General features: G+C 43.2%; 1 protein-coding gene across 3 annotated transcripts in view; it reads right to left on the bottom strand.

Annotated features, from left to right (window-relative positions):
• LOC139746107 (uncharacterized) overlaps window positions 1-10,019 on the bottom strand; it is a 131,595-nt gene extending 121,576 nt beyond the window's left edge. The window contains exon 1 of one of the 3 annotated variants that reach the window (XM_071656946.1): window positions 9,673-10,019. In XM_071656946.1, coding sequence (XP_071513047.1) covers window positions 9,673-9,690 — 18 coding nt within the window. In that variant the 5' untranslated portion in view covers window positions 9,691-10,019. The remainder of the gene's footprint in view (window positions 1-9,672) is intronic. The other 2 variants (XM_071656944.1, XM_071656947.1) reach the window with 2 other exon arrangements.
• Between the last annotated feature and the right edge of the window lie 10,340 nt (window positions 10,020-20,359).

The following is a 20,359-nucleotide window of genomic DNA, read 5'->3' as shown; positions in this document are numbered from 1 at the left end:
CGTTGTTGTTGGCACCTACCGCTTTACCGCTGAGGGAATCCCCGCTTCGCGCTTGGTGACATCCCCCTCTTCAACGCTGGTGACATCCCCCTCTTCAACGCTGGTGACATCCCCCTCTTCAACGCTGGTAGCATCCCCCTCTTCAGCGCTGGTAGCATCCCCCTCTTCAACGCTGGTAGCATCGCCCGCTTCACCGATGATGGCGACACCGCTTTAGCGTTGATGACAATATCGCTTCGATAATGATGATGACACCCTCCCCCCCCCCAGCTTCAGCGTTGATGGTCCCCCCCCCCCGGCCTCAGCGTTCACACCATCATCGACGTCGTCAACGTCAGCGTTGACGACACAGTCTCTTCAACGCCGGACGGCGACACCGTTCCAACGCTCCTCCCAGCGCTGATGGGAGCGGTCGCCCGGCTTCAGTATGGCATCTCGCTTGTCTCTAAAAAGTCTGATCTATTTATTGTCTTCAGTGTACCCGGGTGGCAGCCGCTGGTAAGTGACTCGTTCCTACTACGTCTCCCGAGGTGTGCCAGTGTCATCCCAAGAGCACAAGGAGACAGTCAAGACGTAGGTACGTAGGTACGACACCACAGCACGACGGTACGATACTTGAGCAAGACGGTGCGATGCTGGTGCACGACGGTGCGACACTGGAGCACAGCGGTACGACTCTGTAGTACGACGGTACGACACTGGAACACGACGATGCGACACTAGAGAGTACGACGGTACGATGCTTGAGCAAGACGGTGCGATACTGGTGCACGACGGTACGGCACTTAAGAGTATGACGGTACGATCGCTGGGTATGACGGCCTAGCCTTTATCTACATAGATCCTGAAAGGCCAGACCATCACACCCAGGGTTCGTCGTACCGTCGAGCAGAGGAATTTTAAACAGAACATACGACATACAATATACACACATGACACTGGCATTCTAAACAGACCCAACTAACTCCGGCCGAGGTATAATAAACCTCGGTGTAGTATTTAACCCCCGGGGTTGTACATCGGCCGTTATCAAAGGCTAACGAGTTTGTTGGGGTTTTTTTTTTCTAATGAAGATATATTTGCGTAATTCAATCATCCACGACTTGGCTCTTGTAGCAGGGCCGCGTTACAAGAGGCGTTACGACGCGCCGACGGGTAAGAACGCCTCAAACACACGCCCCGCGAAACATCGAGAAGACAACTTCGGGCGAAAATCTGCTGGTGAATATGAACCCCCTCACCCTCACCCTCACCCTCACATCTGCCGGAGCTCACGGAGTCTTGATCCCACTTTGCCACAATTCCCGTGAGGTTGTGTTTGCCTACGTTGATCAAACTCATCACAAGTCTTTAAGATAAAGGAGTAGATTAGATCTGGCTCGTGGGTGGGGCGCCATGAGCAGTTAGTAACAATGCCTCGTACCTCAAACCAGACCAAGATGTAGTACTTGTTAATAACGCTAGGGGACATTTAAGGTTGGTTCATCCCGTCGTTTTATCTCCGCGTTACTCTCTACATTTTCAGTCATCAATAAATCGAAATATATCAAAATCCTGTTATACTCTCCTAATTTTCCTTTTTAAATTGTACTTGTCATTTCAAAGAAAAAAAATGCAAACACACCGTTGGCTAACGCAAGAGGTAACATATACCAAGGTTTGGGACAATCTAGAATCCATGGAGGGTCCCACAGCAACACAGTAAATACCACAGACAAACCTAAACATAACAGACAAACCTTTAGCCGCCATACTAGTAGAACAGACAAGACGTGACCGACTTACCTCGAAGAGGCGAAACACTTCTAACTACACAGACAGACTTTTCAAAACGACACACTTAACTGAACAGACTTGTCCTTGAAGGCCAGACTGACAGAAGACACAAGTCCTTGAGTGACACACTAAACAGAACAGACAAGTCCTGAACCCACATACTAGCAAAACAGACAAGTCCTGAACCCACATGCTAACAAAACAGACAAGTCCTGAACCCACATACCAGCAAAACAGACAAGTCCTGAACCCACACACAGGCAGAAAAGACAAGTCCTGAACCCACATACTAGCAGAACAGACAAGTCCTGAACCCACATACTAGCAAAACAGACAAGTTCTACACCCACATACTAGCAAAACAGACAAGTTCTACACCCACATACTAGCAGAACAGACAAGTCCTGAACCCGCATACTAGCAAAACAGACAAGCCCTGAACCCACATACCAAAACACACAAGTTCTACACCCATATACTAACAGAACAGACAGATTATAAACCAAACTAATAACAGAACAGACAAGTCCGTGATTAACATACTATACAACACACTACCTCTAATATAATGACAGAAATGACAAATACCTGTCACACTAGACAGGGTAGCAATCTCTAGAACATGCTAGATCCCATAAGCCTTGTCATAACATACCAGACTGATAAAGGCCGTGGAAGTCATAGAACGCTTAAATTTAATGGATATTCAGCGCTTTTTAGCCTGAAAAAATATTTCTAAAACCTCAAAACCATTTATGTAAAATCATATAATTTGGCTCTTCACAAAAAAAAAAATCTGTTGACATTAGTATCATTTTTTCCCCAATACTTCGTTTCTTCCAATTCTAGTGCAAAATTCATAGTATATGACTCGGAGATTCCTTTTTTTTTTATATATATTACTCATCAATTACGGCAACAATGAAATTCAGGTGTCATACTGAGAGCTGGTGACCTCTCCATATGACTCCAACACCTTTCTTAATCCTTTGTAGTCTGTTATTCTTTAAGGTTTCCGTGTGCCATCTTGCCTGCGTTCTACATTCAATATAATCATCTACTCCGCTCACAGTCTCTGTGAGGTATAACTCTCGTATATAGATAGCTAGATATAGATGCTTTAGCCTTAGCATCTTCTAATTTACACTCATCTATAGATTGCTAGATGTAGTTGCTTTAGCCACAGCATCTACCATCTACCTCTTGTATACAGACTGCTAGATATAACTCCCTTTTGTCTCAACACCTGCTATCTTATCACCAGTGATGCCAACATGTCCATGAACAAGCATCAGAATTCTACACTCTTATGCTCTGAGTACATTCTTAAAATCCAATCTTGGATTCATTGGAGGTACTGAAGCAGAGTGTCATATGGCCTGGAGTGCATTCTGGGAACCTTGTATCGACTACACATTTAATTATTTTGCGATCACTCACTTCAATAAACTGTATCCTGTATACCTTATACAGCTCCGAGGTAAATACTGAATATTCTCTTGGTAGTTTTGCAATACCAGATTCTCCCACAATAACCACAGCAAAACTTAACACCTTCTTCACCTTCCTGGCCACCATTAAATATTACTATCCTGTTTGCACGAATAGTGTTATGCTGAAGGAATTTACGTTTTATTACGGAGGCAATGTTACTTTTCTTGATTTCATTCTTCCTTTGATTCCTGGAACCAAACAAATGTACTTGAACTGAGTTTATGCCCAACCTACTGTAATCAAATACCATTATTTTGACCAGCGATCTTTAACCTTTTTCTATGCAATTTTGTCATTTAACCCAGCCTACAACACAGAAATCAACCCCACCTCCATCCACGAATAATGGCAAATACACACGAAAAAAAAGAAAATCAGGAAACAATAACAGGATTTTGATTTCTTTCTCATATTGTCTCAGCCATTATATGATATCCAATGGTTGATATATATATATATATATATATATATATATATATATATATATATATATATATATATATATATATACCAAATGTGAAAATGAATCTCATTCCGTGGCGTCACTAGCAATTACTTATTCACTGTTTTCAGGTTAGTGGCTTTGTCACACATACGGCACGACATGGTATGGGCCAGATGCGATCCATGCCTTCAACTTAGTTTCAACGGTAACAAGTGAAGCCTCACGGCGATGACACACTGCGGGACAGATGGGATCAGGAAGGACCAGCAACTCTTTCGCTACAAGTCGTTGTTATCGATGCCTCTTGCGATGCTCGAGTATAATGAGGCGTTCTTAACGTTTAATTTTCGCTTGTCCTACAAACGACGAACAGCGCCCAATTCTCTCACCTGGTTTTGAAAAATACAGCTGCCTTAGAGGATCGTTTGGTGGCTCTTCAACCCAAGAGAAACAACATAACACAGACACGTTTGTGTACGATTAAATACTATGTACTCCTCTCATTAACTAGAGACGTTCAGATAACAACCAAAAAATATTTTCACAAGCCAAGTAAATCAAAGACAATCACAAACCTTCACCCTAAAACGCTCGTGTCCAGTCAACCGTACATATTCACACAGTACCGCCCTACCACAACTACCAGACGTTGACAAGAGACAACCACACACAACCATTCATCACCATGACACTCAACACCATCCCAACAACCGGACCATCGTACACCATAAACCCCACGCGGAAATATTTGCCTTTTACATTGTTTGAAAAAAAAAAAGTAATTCGACACAATTATCAAATAAAATCAATAAAATGAGAATAATGCACGATAACATATGGCCTATATAGCGGATATCCCAGCGACCAGGACTAGCCAGTAAACAAGGTAATTTACGCGCGGTCAAATGGGCCAATCATGAGGTGCTGGCAACCCAGAAGCACCACAAAAACACCAATCACTCAATTACCACAACAGTCCCACAAGTCAGCCACTCAACGCTTGACATCCTCTGAATACAATTAGTTAATGACGATTTAAAAAGTAAAATTGGTCCTTAGTACGAGACAATATTCTAAATCCAAGACAATATCACTGCGAGACATTATTAAAATGAACTGATGCAGACATGAATTAGTATAGCAGGACAATATGCATATCCGAATAATATATAGCTATAAGAGATATAAGCGCAATATGCGCTTCCGAGACTATAATGTCGTATAACAAAAGAATATAACGATATGAGATTTATATCATGACAATATTCTGATCCAACGACAGCACAGCTATAACACAATATATCAATACAGTAACATAATCGTATGACAATATAGCTGTAAGATACCATATCAAGCCAGTAGCGTAATCCTCAGACAATACAGCTATAAAGTCACGCAATTCTATAACAAAGCTACAAGATATAAAACCAACACTACAGTCTTTACAATAAGAGCTTATGAAGACAATGTTCTAATCCTAACACAATATATCTACAAAGATAGTAAAACCAGACAATATACTGTACTCTTGAGACAATAAGAAATATACAATCACTCCAAGTAATGGACTACCGTAAATAAACCCCCACACATATGAATGACCAACGGGTATTTCATTTCATTTAAATAATGTATTCATATCTAATCCCAGGAGTGATGGACCAGGGGAATTATTAACCTGATGTCAACCACTGCTCAAACAACCATCGTATTCACTGTCAACACGTATTCAGTAATACTCACTGGCGAAACGTCTGTCCTCAGGACAATATTCAGTGCGAAGCGAGACCAATCTAATGTAGCCTAGTGTTCGTGATATCCCACGGAAATCCGTGCCTTACTTCTCCCATCACGGACCCATGAAGTCCTTCCTGCTCTGTGGAGAGCAGACTGGTTTCTTCGGTAACTACCAGACGGTTTTCACCTAAAAAACATATTGGTTCCTCCTATTTGCTACCAGAAAGCTAGCTATCCTCGAAGAATATTGGTTCTCTACCAGACTGATGGTGCCTTTCGAAAATACACTGCTTTCTTCTATCACAGACAACTATTGCCTATAAATCAAACTGGTGTCTTCTAAACCAAACAGATATCACCTAAAAAGGAGACTGGCTTCTATACCGAACAGCTATATAATATATAATTCTAAAAAACAGGATTTGGTTAAGCTTAAGCTACGCTATGAGCACTCAATTACGAACCTTGGCCATGGTTCTGGAAATAACCATTTAGGATGAAAGGATCGAATTCTGAGTGGAGACGAGAGACAAAACCCACGGTGACAATGGACACACTTGTACTCCCTCCCCAGGACGCAGAATACACTCCTGCATGCTGACGCCGCCACCAAGTCGGACGGACGGTGGGATCAGGCGATGCAGAACCGTTCAGCAACGGTCGCTCACACTCACGCGTCATCCAGTACCAACATCTACCAATTATAACTACAATTCTACCTATTCTCTGCTGACGAAAGACGTCATCATGATATTCAGGATGTCTGAAAAATCCGGAGTCAAAATTCAGCATTCACTTTTAATTCAACAAATGCTCATGTACGTATGCGGGAACTGAAATACACATACACATTGTGTACGTAAATTTATCCCGTGCAGTTTGAATTTGTGCGGAGCTTAGGTAAATGATGAATTCTGCTTAATTCGGGTAAAAAAAAAATCCAGAAAACTTGAATAAAAAGAAAAATTCTATATGCATAATTCCTGATCTACCCTAAACACCGCTGCCTACTGGCAGAACAGGCGCGAGAGACCAAAACAGCATCACTAATAAGGAGCCATAAGAATAACAAAATATATTTCCTGCAAGTTTAAATGAATTAAGGACCGCCCAGTGGGGAGCTTCAAGAGAAAACGAGGGGGGTAAATCTCGACGAATACGTGACCCGCCAAGTTGCGGCATTAAACAGCTTGACCGATTAGAACAGCATCTCCAGAACCCGTGACCCAGGTCCATATGGTCAGGTTACAATGGCCTACGGACTGCGACCACCCGAAATAACCTAACTGATCAACTGGAGCAAGCGTAACTTTTGGTCTCAATCCTAGCGAGTGGAGGATACGGAACACAGCCACAAATAGCATGACTAATCAGAGTAGCTAAATCACATCCTGGTCCCAAAACCTCAGCTGTTCACAAAAAGCCTCGAAAATCATAGCATCATTGTACGGGTAATGTTTAAAAAAAAATCTGTTACCGTCTGTAAAATTATTCAGACCAGCTCCTTATTTTGAAATTTGTATATGAATGAATAACAGCAATTAATTAAATTACAGCCGTTGAAACTTCGCCCACGTCCTTTAAAATATCAATAAGAGCAATTACATTATCCCAAAAACCATCCGGTATGCACATCATAAAACAGCAATCATAAATCGGTGATTTACATGGGGAGAAGGGGTGTAAGAGTGATAAAGTTTCAGGATATGACAAATAATAGTATTTGCTCAAAGTTCTGACTTCATCCGAGGCACATAATTCGGAACTCCCGCTATAATCTACATTGTTAACACTAGTCGCATTTGCTAGCGAGTGTTCAAACCGTGAAAAACTGAACATTTCAGCAAAAACATTATTAGCTCCACAGTACCATAGACACTTGGGCCGCCCGAATAGTTTTACGTTAACTATACCTCCTAGAGGCCTTGGGCGAGTGGTACTATATACAACGGAAAGCAGTAGAAAAATGTTACCTAACTTATAATAATAATAATCTTCCTTGTGTCAACATATTCTACTACTGATAGTTTGAGGATCACCTCACAGTTCCCACATCTACTTGATTATGCATCAGCGAAAACTAATCCGTGCAATAAGCTTGGAGACACGACACACCACGACTGATGGAATCCCAGGAAAATAATAAAAACATTCACTACGTCACAGCCACAATTTAAAACAGGAAAAGATCAGCAATCATGAAAATCAATTCTGCCATTTCATAAAAAATGGGCTTAGAAGCAATTTCAAGTCGTTAATCTTATAACTAAGAGTTTTAAGCTATGTGCCTAAAATTGCGTTGTAGCATCACCATCCTATACCCCACAGACCAACCAAAAACCACAATGTAACCAAGCTGAAGATAAGAGTAGTGACAATGATGTTTCTTCCTCTTACAGTGTTGACGCCCGGGAGTGGTCCGCTAACAGTCTACTAATTTCAAAAAGTTTAACCTCTTGATCGCGACGGTATTGACCAGTGTGTATGACAGTCTGGCCTTTGACCTGACCAGTGAAAAGAGGTGAACATCCCAGGCTTCAGACCACAACCAGAATCAACCAAGCTGTCATTACTCGGGGAAGAAAAAATACACACTTCAAGTTATGAGGAAGGATAAGCTAGTAAGAGCACAGAGGGAAACGCGTATACGGGCCAGCGGTGTGATCCCAGCCTACAATGATGGGCTTGTTCCTCTGTATGGGATCCAAAGACGTACTCGGCTTGCATGACTTGGCCAGGCGCCTTAGCAAGTCGGTGGCACCGCCAAGGGGAGTTAAGCCACATACCACGACTCTCACCACACACGCAGCACGCATTTTTGAATTGAGCGTTTGCGCATCTCAAAGTGACATGGAGTATTTTGATAAAACTAATTAATTCCTCCTTTAGCGAGGAGAACTCCAGCCATCACGCCATGTAACAGACTACACCAGACAACGGGTCATCACTAACCAATACGTATCACAGTGGTGGTTTTCAAACGTTCAACCCCGACGAAGGTGAGGAGGTTGACACCCGGGTGTTTGCTTGGGTGGTGGCGGAGACCGGCCGGCTGGTGGCGGGGACTTGAACGAGCGGCGCGAGCCATACCTCAGGACCCCAGCCAAGCAAGTCACTCCCTCCGCCAGCCTAACCTCACCGGACACCAGATTCAAATAGCGCCTTTTATACACTTCTTGTATCAAGTTGCTCTTCAGCAATTTCCTAGTTGTTTCAAGTATGATGAAAGAAATATTTTCACATCAAAATAGCCGTGGAGGTTAAACCAATAAACCCACAGGAAATTTACCACAATGGTAAAGCGTCTGTCTCTCGAGACATCTTCAAGGAAACCGAGTTGCCCTTGAAAATGTCTTGAGAAATAGACGGAAGCTTATTGTCTGCCTTTCCACCACATCTTGTAAGTTTATTGGGTTTTCTCGTATGCTCTTATATTACGCTTAAAGCCGAAAAACGCCGACCTCATTTATATCTACGAATATTCCATCACCGTCAACACCTTTTTCTGATAGTCATCGTTGCCTATAAATGGTCACTCGAAACAAATCAATCAGTAAGCTTCCCTATAACAATTATACTGGTACGTGGCGATCCTGGGTTAAATATGAAACACGGGTGCTGGTCATTTACGGGTTTCGCTATATTCTAACTTCATTCCTCGACCGTAAATATATTCGTAGGCTGTAATTTGCCCACGTGTAATATGTAACGGACTTGGGGCGGGGGGAGGGAATAAGCGCTTACAGAGATAAATGCGGTTATCTATATAATGTTGGAGTCAGATGACAAATGATAGTCCGCATCAAGAAAACAGAATATTATTACACTAGTCTCATGTAGATTTATATAATACAGCAGATACAGCCTCTGCGTCAACTACAGCTACGTAAATTACATGAGAAGCGTAATAATCCACACAACCAGACACAATAACATGATATATTTTTACTATAAATTTGTGACACTTCGGGTGATAGACAACTCCTTATCAGATCCGTATTTTTCGACAAAACATTAAATCCCAAATTTCAAGGTTTTATGAAAGGTTTTCACATTACCAGAAAGACTTGAGTTACGAATAAAAATCAAAACTAAAACTGAGTGTAGCAACATATATTCATGCACTTACCTGGTGCTCACTACAATATACTTTAAGTACAATACACGCAAAAAAAAGCTAAACACTTGAACAAAAAACAAATCACAAAGCTTTCTATTACCTTGTTGAAATATTCCATCAACACAAAGGTACAGTACCAGTTTTCAGTCACACAAAAATATATAAAATAAATATCCGGGTCTGAGTAAAAGTTTCCAATATATTTCCCCCAAGCGATGGGGTGATCACTGGCTCAGCACCACGGGACGCGGAGACACGAGCGAGATGCTTCCCCTACGACGTCCGGGCGTCAACTAACTAGTCCAGCTAGGCAGCGCCCTCACTACCCGCGCGCTCCCGCAAGTCCCACCAGCCAGCGACCGACCCGCCCTGGACAAGGGGCGGGGAAGGAGAGGCCGATGTTGAAGGATAGATGTTAAAAAGGTGTGAGGGATCGTGATACTGCGGAGGGATTGGGGGAGGGGAAGGAGGGGGCGCTGGCGGTGGTGGTGGTGGGGAGGGCTAGAGGTTGGTGAGAGATGAAGATGTGCGACCCTCGCGTCTGCCGAGGGATCTAACGGAGATGTCGGTATTGAGAGACGGAGAATGTTGAGAGAGGCGCTGAGTAGGAGGCGGGCCTGAGTTGCAGGTACGGTGGCGGGAATGGAGTCGCATCGCCAGCAGGAGTACCTCAGGGGGAGTTAAGGGGAGGGGTGGGGTTGGCAAGAAGTGACCGCCCGGAGGAAGATACGCAGGTACAAGTGGTCGTCTGGATGGGTTCATGATCCTTAGTGTTACACGACAAGTACGACCATTTGTAAACGACAGTACGACCCTTGTGCACGACAAGACCCTAGAGCACGACGGTACGACCCTTAGGCATCGTGACCTGGTCTTTGAAATGACTAGGGGTCATTATCGTGCTGACGGGATCATGTATAACCTCGAATGAACTTGGGTCAACATTCCGATCATTGCTACGCATAAACAAGTGCGTAAAAGCCATTCAGTATAACAGGTAAATAACGGATGTACCCAACCAACAGAAACACCGGACTTTACGAGCAGTTTACTAACTGCCGGGGCTACCACTCCAATCACCACCACAGCCTGTACGGTGACTGTAAATCATTGTGTTGTTTGGTTGAGCTGGGGAACATATATACCCCTACTAAAGATGGGGGACTGGGGAAGGGGGGAAGGTTTACATGCCCTTTCCCTTAACCCTTAACAGCTTCCTTTGACAACAGTCCCTTTCCATAAGTAATCTTCTTTCAGCACTCCATCCCTTCCCACCATTACATTAAGCTAGCTCAGTTTCTTCAACCCCCACTAGGGGCAATGACCATAAGTCGTGGGTTAACTATACCGTCACGGTGGTTGACGACATCATCACACCGTGGGTTAACTATAGCGTCACTGTGGTTGATTTATACCGTCACACTGTGGTTCACTATACCGTCACAATGTGACTGACTGTATCGTCACATGTCGTCTCGCTTTCGTTAACTATACCGTCACACTGTGGCTAACTACGTCGTCTCACTTTGGTTAACTACACCGTCACGCTGTGGTTGACCATCTGCAGGGACTCCCCCGTCACGCCGTCACACACACACACACACACACACACACACATCCGGGCACGTCACCCCTGGTGGCGCACTCAACATAGGCATCTACAAATACACATTATACTCTCTTATAACTTCTTCCTCATATACACAAAAATGCCACTGTGGATATAACCACCAAACTGCTTGTTTCACAAGTGTCTCTGTCCCCTGATTGATATGACAACCAGACAAGCGAACACAGCAGGCGCGACCCTCCGGGTATGCTGACCTGACTTTTAACTCGGTCTTTAAAGGGGGTAAGGTCAAAAAACCAGATCTTCATACGCTAACGGTCGTACGCTGACAGGTCGTGGCTGAAGGTCGTACCGTCATGTTCAAACAGCCACGTCAAAAGTCTTGACACATGAGCATGGCGTCTCGACATAGTTTTCTCAGCGGGGTAGACGAAATCTGGTTAAGTTTAATTGCCTCATAGACCCAGTATCTACCCATCTCTACACCGGAAATTCCCCACTAAACTTTCTATTCTCCTTTGACGGGTTCTGTAATTCCACCTCTTGACTCAATGAACATACTTGGCGTTACTGTGACATCCACTCTACCTTGGACACCCCACAGAACGGAAATAGCCAAGTCTGCCTCTCAGAAGCCCGGAGACCTACCTGTTTAGATGTCGAAATTACTTTTCTTCTGAACAGATGCTCCTTTTTATACAAAGAATTTTTCCGTTCTTGTATGGTGGTTCAAGCTCTGAGTCCTTGCTTGACAGAATTCAATCGAAAGCGGTCCGACTTATAACCTGTCCCAGGCTAACTTCCAAATTTGACCTACTTGCCTTGCGCCACAGTGTTGGTTCACTTTCCTTCTTCTGTAGGTAATACTGTAGTTTTTGTTCCAGAGAGCTGGCTGCTTGTGTGCCCCCGCCACTAGCCAGACCACGCAATACTCGGCAAGCTGCTGCGTCACACGATTATTGTGTGGTCGCTTGCAACTCAAGGGTGGGCCGTTTTGATAAGTGTTCCATGCCTTACACCTCAAGGCCTTGGAACTCTCTATCTTCTCATGTCTTTCCCAACAACTCTGACCTTGCATATTTGAAAAGACAGGCATATCTGTTCCTCCAAAGTTCGTAAATACCTTCCCACGTCTCTTCTTTTTCCCTTTCAGTAACCTCTCTGTATTTCAATCAAGATCCGTGACTGGAGTCTCCAAAAACAACCTATACAGAACTTGAACGCCAATCCTGTAAGGATCACCTTAAAAGCTCAACAACATAGTTCCCAGACACTGGTAGATGCATCCGATAACAACCTCCTTAATTCAACCCTAGCCATAGGCTTCCCATGCTCACGTTAAAGCAATGTCAACGAAGCGATGAGGCCGTTTCAAATCTACGGTTACTGCCCTCCACATTTTGAGGACGAATGTGTTGGTTCGTACACACATTCTCACTCACTCAACATACTTCTCCTGTGAATGATGCACTTGTACTGAGGGCCTTTGTGTCACACATACTCATGGTAGGTCTGGCCCTCACAGAAATTTCTGGGGCGGATATAAACAACGTCACAGACGAACCATATCTAGGGTCCTAGATGAGCCACACCGGACCTATGTATGGTCTCAGACGAACCACAGTGGTCCTTCACGTATATAAGGCCAATCTCTTTGGTATAACGAGCCAAGCTGGTCCCGTCCACACACACACACACACACACACACACACACACACACACACACATATACACACACACACACACATCTTCCCACCACTATAACCACAGGGACCCAGTTCAAACACACATCCCGTCCCAACTCAAACATATTTTCGAGCCACTGCGAGGGTCCTCGCCCCCCCAAAAAACACCGACACCACCACCATCATCTGCCTCGCACAACCACCCACCTTACACCCTATTCCAACATTCGCTTCAGGTTCCATAAAATCCAATTTCGTCTCCCACATAAGCGTTTCACTTCTCCAAAGGACCCATTTATCTCAACCAATTTCGGCCTCACAAACACTCATTTCCGTCCCGGCCCCAGCAAGCCTGGTCCTCCCAAAATTAAGTTTACTCTCATACGCAGTGTTTCCGTTCCACATGTGCCCGTCTCCCTTGTACAAGAAACGTTTTCCTGTTCCACACACTCCTTTCCACACGTACCTATCTCATATTCTACAGGCACATGTTTCAGTACAACCCTCCTGACTGAGGAGTGTTGAAGTGATGGCCGGAACCATCTTACCATCCTCCGTGTCAGTAGGTTGTAGCAGGCAGCAGCCGCGCTAGAGAGATACAACCCTCCTGACTTAGGAGTGTTGTAGTGATGGCCGGAACCATCTTACAAACTCCGTGTCAATAGGTTGTAGCAGACAGCAGCCTCCCCAGGGAAGTACAACATTCCTGACTTACTTGTGTTGAAGTGACTGTGGGACGAAGGCGATCGCAATAGATGAAGACGGACCTTTGGAAGCTATACAGGAGCCAGGCCTTCTGTCGCTGAGGCCGCAAATGGCTGCCTCTGACCTCTAACCTGTGTAGCTCGCCAGGGTCAAGTGCGAAGTCACTGGATCAGCTGATCAGCTGCTGTCAAGAGTTGCAACAATGGCGGCCTCTGGCGTCCGTGTGGGAATGCGATTTCAGCACGACGAGAGAGAGAGAGAGAGAGAGAGAGAGAGAGAGAGAGAGAGAGAGAGAGAGAGAGAGAGAGAGAGAGAGAGAGAGAGAGAGAAGGGGGAGGGGGAGAGATCTTAACACCCGTATCCTCACCTAATCCAGATACCGGAAGATAAGATACAGACTTAATAATGGACGGAGAAAGACACTCTAAAAATATATCACATGTCCTGCACAAAAATGTAAATATACGCGAATGAATGACAAGCATATGAGTAGCTAAGACTACTGTATTTCGGTGTATTAGACACCTATACATGAAACTACATAGGAAAGTTCATAACATACGTGAGTCGAACAGAGGAATATACAACCTTCATAAACCAGTCGGTCCAATAGAGAGAAGAGATTAAACGTTGGTGAAAATCATAGGAGATAATACATGGTCATAAAAACAAGGGAGTGGATACAGTAAGAATTATACACGTACGGTAACTGTATCAGAGAAAAAAGATGTATAATGCAATAACTGGATACTGTATTAATGTGTCAGGAGTATACATGAGGGGGGGGGGGTAGTTTGTTGAGACATAACGATGGTTGGCGATCAGTGTTGATCGACCAAGCACTTAGTAAGCTGATGAACCCCTTGGTTGGGTTATATAGGGCCAGCTGCCGCGCCCAGGATTCGAACCCACTCGGGCTAAAATCTAAAACTACCACCGTAAATCACTGAACAAGAATTTGAACAGCCAATGGCTGGAGGGAAGAGAGAGAGAGAGAGAGAGAGAGAGAGAGAGAGAGAGAGAGAGAGAGAGAGAGAGAGAGAGAGAGAGAGAGAGAGCAATGGTAGAGGGAAATGTAATAAGAGTGGATGGGAATCAAGAGCGAAGCCTAGGATGGAGTTGCTGAGGAGAGACGGGTCGTGTTCAGCGCCGACTATGAAGCAGCGATGTATGATCCTAAGGTCAGAAATCATGATAGGGTAATTCCCGTGCACTGAGGCGGGCTGGTCTAAGTAACTCCACCAGCCATGGCACAGCCACATAATGCCAGCTTCAGTTACTACATCACCCATGGCACTGCCAGTCCTCCCTACCTTTGACAGACGACAGATCTAGTTCGAAATATTTCTCCGTTGACCTCAAAGCATAAACGTAAATGTAACCAATCATTTTTCTCTTCTGTGTAAACAAAATCACATGCGCTCTGCTCTAATTCAGACGTCACGGACAAAAATCCTTGCTAAGTGACAAAATAAAGTTGTTCCAGGCAAGAAAAATGATTAGAACGAGCTTAGGAGATAAACCTCTGCTTCTCTATTTCCACCTCTGAAGACATGGTGATGATGACATGTGTGGAGACGTGACACTACAGTACATTCTGTATTCAAAGCGTTACGTCACAGCGTACAACTGAGCACCACCCGGGAACGTGGCGCGTGTGTGTGACTAAAGCCCCACACACCAGCTCTTCTGTGAACTCCGGGGCGCGTGTGTGTGAACGGCTTAAATCACCTCTAAACCACTTTGCTGTTAACTACACATCACCCAAGTCTCTTAAAGGTGTCACATCTTTAAAAAGAGAAAATCCCCCAACGGTCTGCACTCATTCAACCTCTTAAGAAAGCTACGCTATGTTTCAAAACACGATGGCTGTTTCTCCTCCAAGGTACATAATTTATACGAATGGAGATATACCAGGGCCAAGTGTCTGCTGGCTTTGTGGAGTGTAGTGGTATTTCTTAGCTCTAGGGCTTGTCAACCAAGGGCACCCATCCTAAGGAGTGGTAGTGATGCGAGGACAGCCAAGGACTCACCCTAGAAAGTGGTATCTCATGCTCAAATACGGTCCTTACCCTAGGAAGTGGTATGGTCCTAAGTAATACTAGGACAGCCAGGGAGATGCTATCTTATGCTGAGACACGCCCTTACGATATGCTCCCTGCCACGTATATAATGTCCTAGGCTATTATTATCGACGTAAAGATAATGCCCGTGGGGTTTTAATGGGCATTTATACCCCCTTAAGGAAAAAAAACAGCAAAAATATCTGCGTCCACGCAGAAATATATGGAGTATGCAACTCAAAACATGAATTCCGTAAGGCCACAAGCCATTGCTGACGGGAAAACGATTCGTCACCAAACTGCAAACCACGAACAATTTCTACGGACGAAAGTTGTCAAATTTGCATCTACGTATGGACAGCATCAAAGTAACTACAGATTACCTTCCATACGACGTGTGTGTGTTGTAAAACGTAATTCGAGATGATACATATCCATATCTTGAAGCTTAAAGATAATTTTTTTTCTAATAATCTAAGTTTATTTAATAATGCCAGTATAAAAAATTTCATGCGAACACAGATTGCAAAGATTGAATGTTTTATTCTAAATCAACCAGAATGAAAAAAAGATCATTTTTCAAAATTTCATAAAACCTACCACTCGGTGACCTTTGCAAAACTATATCTAAATATAATTACGAATCACTTCCACTCGCAGCATGAAACAGCCGACCCCGACCCGCATAGCTAAGTTGATAACATCATTATAGCCAACAGCTCTTTACAACTAACTCTCACAATCGCTGGAAAAAAACTAGACCAAAATCCAGCTACAGTGATCACAAGTCTTGGGAGGAAAATCAATTGATCTCTCTAAGTAATATTACCAACAATGCTGATAAACATGTCTTAATAATCATCTACATAATCAGGCACAGATCTGAGATATTTGTCTTTCAAATTATCTTATCATGTACTTTCGAACAAGACCTATGCTACAAATATGAAGACACCCTGTGTAGGATTCATAGATTAAACTCTGAGTTGACACACGATGGAAAATGAGGCTGCATATACGAACTATGTATCAACAGGTCTTTCAGAATTTTTCGCTTTTGTATGCATTACATCAACTTCGGAAATAACACGGCCTAAAGAGGTAGGGACACTTATGTTTCTGGCTGCTCATTCATCTGAAACTATTTAATACATACGGCCCAAAAAGCATATTTGAAACACCTTCAAGCCAAATATATCCTTGGACGTGTAACTTATATATAATATAGTTACCCTTATAAATATATCGCCATTTTCTAATATGCCGTATTCAAAGAAAATGTCACTTTTCCCAGTACAACTATTATATGATAGTATCTGTTGTACTAGCTTCTTAAAAGCCATTTAACATATACGGACGTAAATTGTCTACATGTCATTCTTACGTCATGCTTATATTCACTGAGACCTTCCTAGGTTCATTCACAGCTCTTCACGTTCACTTACAGCACTACATATTCACTTAAAATGCTTCACGTTCACTTTGTGCGCTCTACGCTCGTTTAGAATGTTCCATGTTCACTTCGAGAGCTCCATATCACTTAGAGTGCTCTATGCTCACCAACAGTGCTCCATGGTCACTTAGAACGCACCATCTTCACTCAGAACGCTACACATTCGATTGCAACGCCACGTCTTCACTCAGACCGCTCCACGTTCAATCTGAGCACTACATTCACTCATAGCACTCTAGGTTCACTTAGAGGGCTCAACGTTCACCTTAAACGATCCACGCCCACTAAAAGCACTCCACATTCACTCAAAGTGTTCTAAGTTCACTTACAGAGCCCCAGTTCATCCAGAGCGCTCCACGTTCACCCAAAGCACTCTACGTTCACTCAGAACGTTCCAACGTCATTCAGAAAGGTCTATGGTCAATTGCAACACTCCAAGTTCGCTTACAGATAACTCAGTGAGGAAGATGTAAGGACTGAGTGCAAGAAATACGTATGGGAGAGATTTAGGATTTGAAAGGTGAAGAGAAAGGGGTGAGAGAGGGAGAAGAGAAAATATAGAGAAGGGGGATGGGGAGAAGGGATAGGGGATAGGGAAGAAGGAGAGGAAAAAGGTAGAAATGGAAAAGAAGCGGGGACTATGAAGTGAAACAGAAAGATGATAAGGAGGCGATGATAAATGTAATAACAGAAGGGAGGGGGAAATGGAAGAGGTGGAAGCTAAGAAAGTGAAATGGCAGAATAGGGAAAGCGATCTACTTATATCTATATAATTTTGACATGTTATTAATCATAACGAACAACACCTGCAGGTCAGCTGGGGTTATGAAACAGACAACACCGAGCGTTTGTGTTTCGCTTCCCAGAAGCCGCACCCTGGCGCTACATGTCACTTCAAATTCATACGAGACATTTTGCAGTGGCGTATCTAGGGTACGGCAGGTAGGGCAGGTGCCCTGGGCGCCACTTGAAGGGGGGCGCCACTCAACAGGTTTGTTTTTTGACATATGCTAACCGAGTGACATTTTTAACGGTTTGGTTTGGTGAGATAAAAAAGAAACTCGCCTACTTTTCAACTACAGTAATATTTTGCTACTATCAGTTGCATTACCGCTTCTACGTTAAAATTTTGATCAAATAAGTCCTTAAGTCTTTAAGAGTTTATATAAATTTAAGTTTGGCCTATCTCTTCAACAGTTTATAATTACACTGTGTATATTTTCATATACATCCACTGTATGTACATTTTTAATCAAGTCAGGGGCGCAATTTCAGTGCTCCAATTGATACGCCCCTGACATTTTGGTAACATTTTCAGGTATTCTGGTGCTCAAAAGGCATAGCCGATGAGCCAAAGTTTGCGAACGTCGTTATTCGGCAAGTTTTAAACGTATTCATAACTGTCGCGTAATTCTGTCTCGATAAAACTGGACAAAAATGAGAGAGTGAATCTGGAAATGTCAAGCGTTCGCCTCTTCGTCCAACGAGTCAGAGCGTTTGAATTTCTGTGAATTTCCTCCTTCATGTTTATTCATAGATTGAAATCCTCATCCAAGACAGACACAAAAATATACATTGAAAAAGATTAAAGGAATAAAGAAGTAATGAAAGAAGAGGAAAAAGACGGATACTGCAGTAGACATGAGAGAAGTTTTAGTGCAGCAAAACAGCTAAAAACATCATCCACGTATCTAGTGGACAATATATTTACTGTTGCCTTAACTAAGACTTACTCCTCAGCCTTAATCAAAGTTGCAAAGGAAATCAACGTATTCAAGACTATACATATATACATACATATATATATATATATATATATATATATATATATATATATATATATATATATATATATATATATATATATATATAGCTTAAATTAACCAGTCATGCCGGTTTCCGGAATTACAGTTCTGTTTCTTTTGCCTTTATGTACATAGCTTATAGGTATTCGTATGATACATTCATACACAAAGAGATTTTGTACATATTTAGATAGAGCACAAGTCAACCTTTTAAGACGTATGTATATCCGCCAGCCAAGATTGGTTCTGCTGCAGGTGGGGCGTTGTGCTGCTTCGGTGTGTGTGTGTGTGTGTGTGTATGTGTGTGTGTGTGTGTTGTCCAGCATTTCCCACTGTAGCAAGGTAGCGCTAGGAACAGATGAAGAATGGCTGCATTTGCTCACATCCTTTCTTTAACTGTCGTGCAATGCACCGATGACACAGCCTAGTCGTAGCAGCCGGCTGTGTCATCGGTGCATTGCACGACAGTTAAAAGAATAGATGTGAGCAAATGCAGCCTTTCTTCATCTTTTCCTAGCGCTACCTTGCTATAGTGGGAAATATGCTGGACAACACACACACACACACACGCACACACACACACACACACACACCGAAGCAGCACAACGCCCCACCTGGTGCAGCAGAACCAATCTTGGCTGGCAGATATACATACGTCTTAAAAGGGTGACTTGTGCTCTATCTCAATATGTACAATCTCTCTCTGTGTTTGAATCTATCATACGAATACCTATAAGCTATGTATATAAAGGCAAAAGAAACAAAAGCTGTAATTCCGGAAACCGGCATGACTGGTTAATTTAAGCTTAGCATATTCTGTCTACTGGAGATTTCTAAAACATCCTGTTTTTTGCCCACGGAGTTTTAAATCAATCATATCTAAACCTGATCAGACGGGTAATTAACATGTGTCCATCTAAAACTAGGTACTGTTCATGGTAACAGTGACCGACTATCTATTCCTAGAAAACAAGGAGGTATTGTATGAGGCGTCGGAGACACGTATGTGTTGGAATATTCGTCATAATCCATTCATATTTACCTTAGGACTTATTTCTAAGAAAGAATCCAAGGTTTACCAAGGATCTCTTTCCAGAGGCTCCTGAAGCCTATGGCTGCGCAACTTCCCACAACAGGGAAACGTGAACTACATTGGAATAAGTTCTTTTACGAGGCTGTATTCCCAGTTACACAGCCCCGCCAAAGGTGACCTTTCACTTGCCGTGTAATCTCGAGCAGGCATAGATCGGTAACACCTTTTAGAACATTCAAACCTCGCTTTAGAATTAGACAATGACAGCAGTCTAATCTCATCTCAAAATTCTCTCATCACATCAAAGTCTATCATCATCAAGTCACGCCTATTGACCAATGACCATCCGAGATTCGACCACGCTCCGCCCAGAATGTTATAAATAAAGCTACACCAACACCAGCTGCTCACATCCCTCGGTACACGGTAAGTGTTCGAAACCATTTCCTCTATTTAGTTACCTGAAATAAGCA

Source organism: Panulirus ornatus, chromosome 64 (genome assembly GCF_036320965.1).
Source record: "Panulirus ornatus isolate Po-2019 chromosome 64, ASM3632096v1, whole genome shotgun sequence".
NCBI lineage: Eukaryota > Metazoa > Arthropoda > Malacostraca > Decapoda > Palinuridae > Panulirus > Panulirus ornatus.
This window is presented reverse-complemented; position numbering and strand designations above follow the sequence as displayed.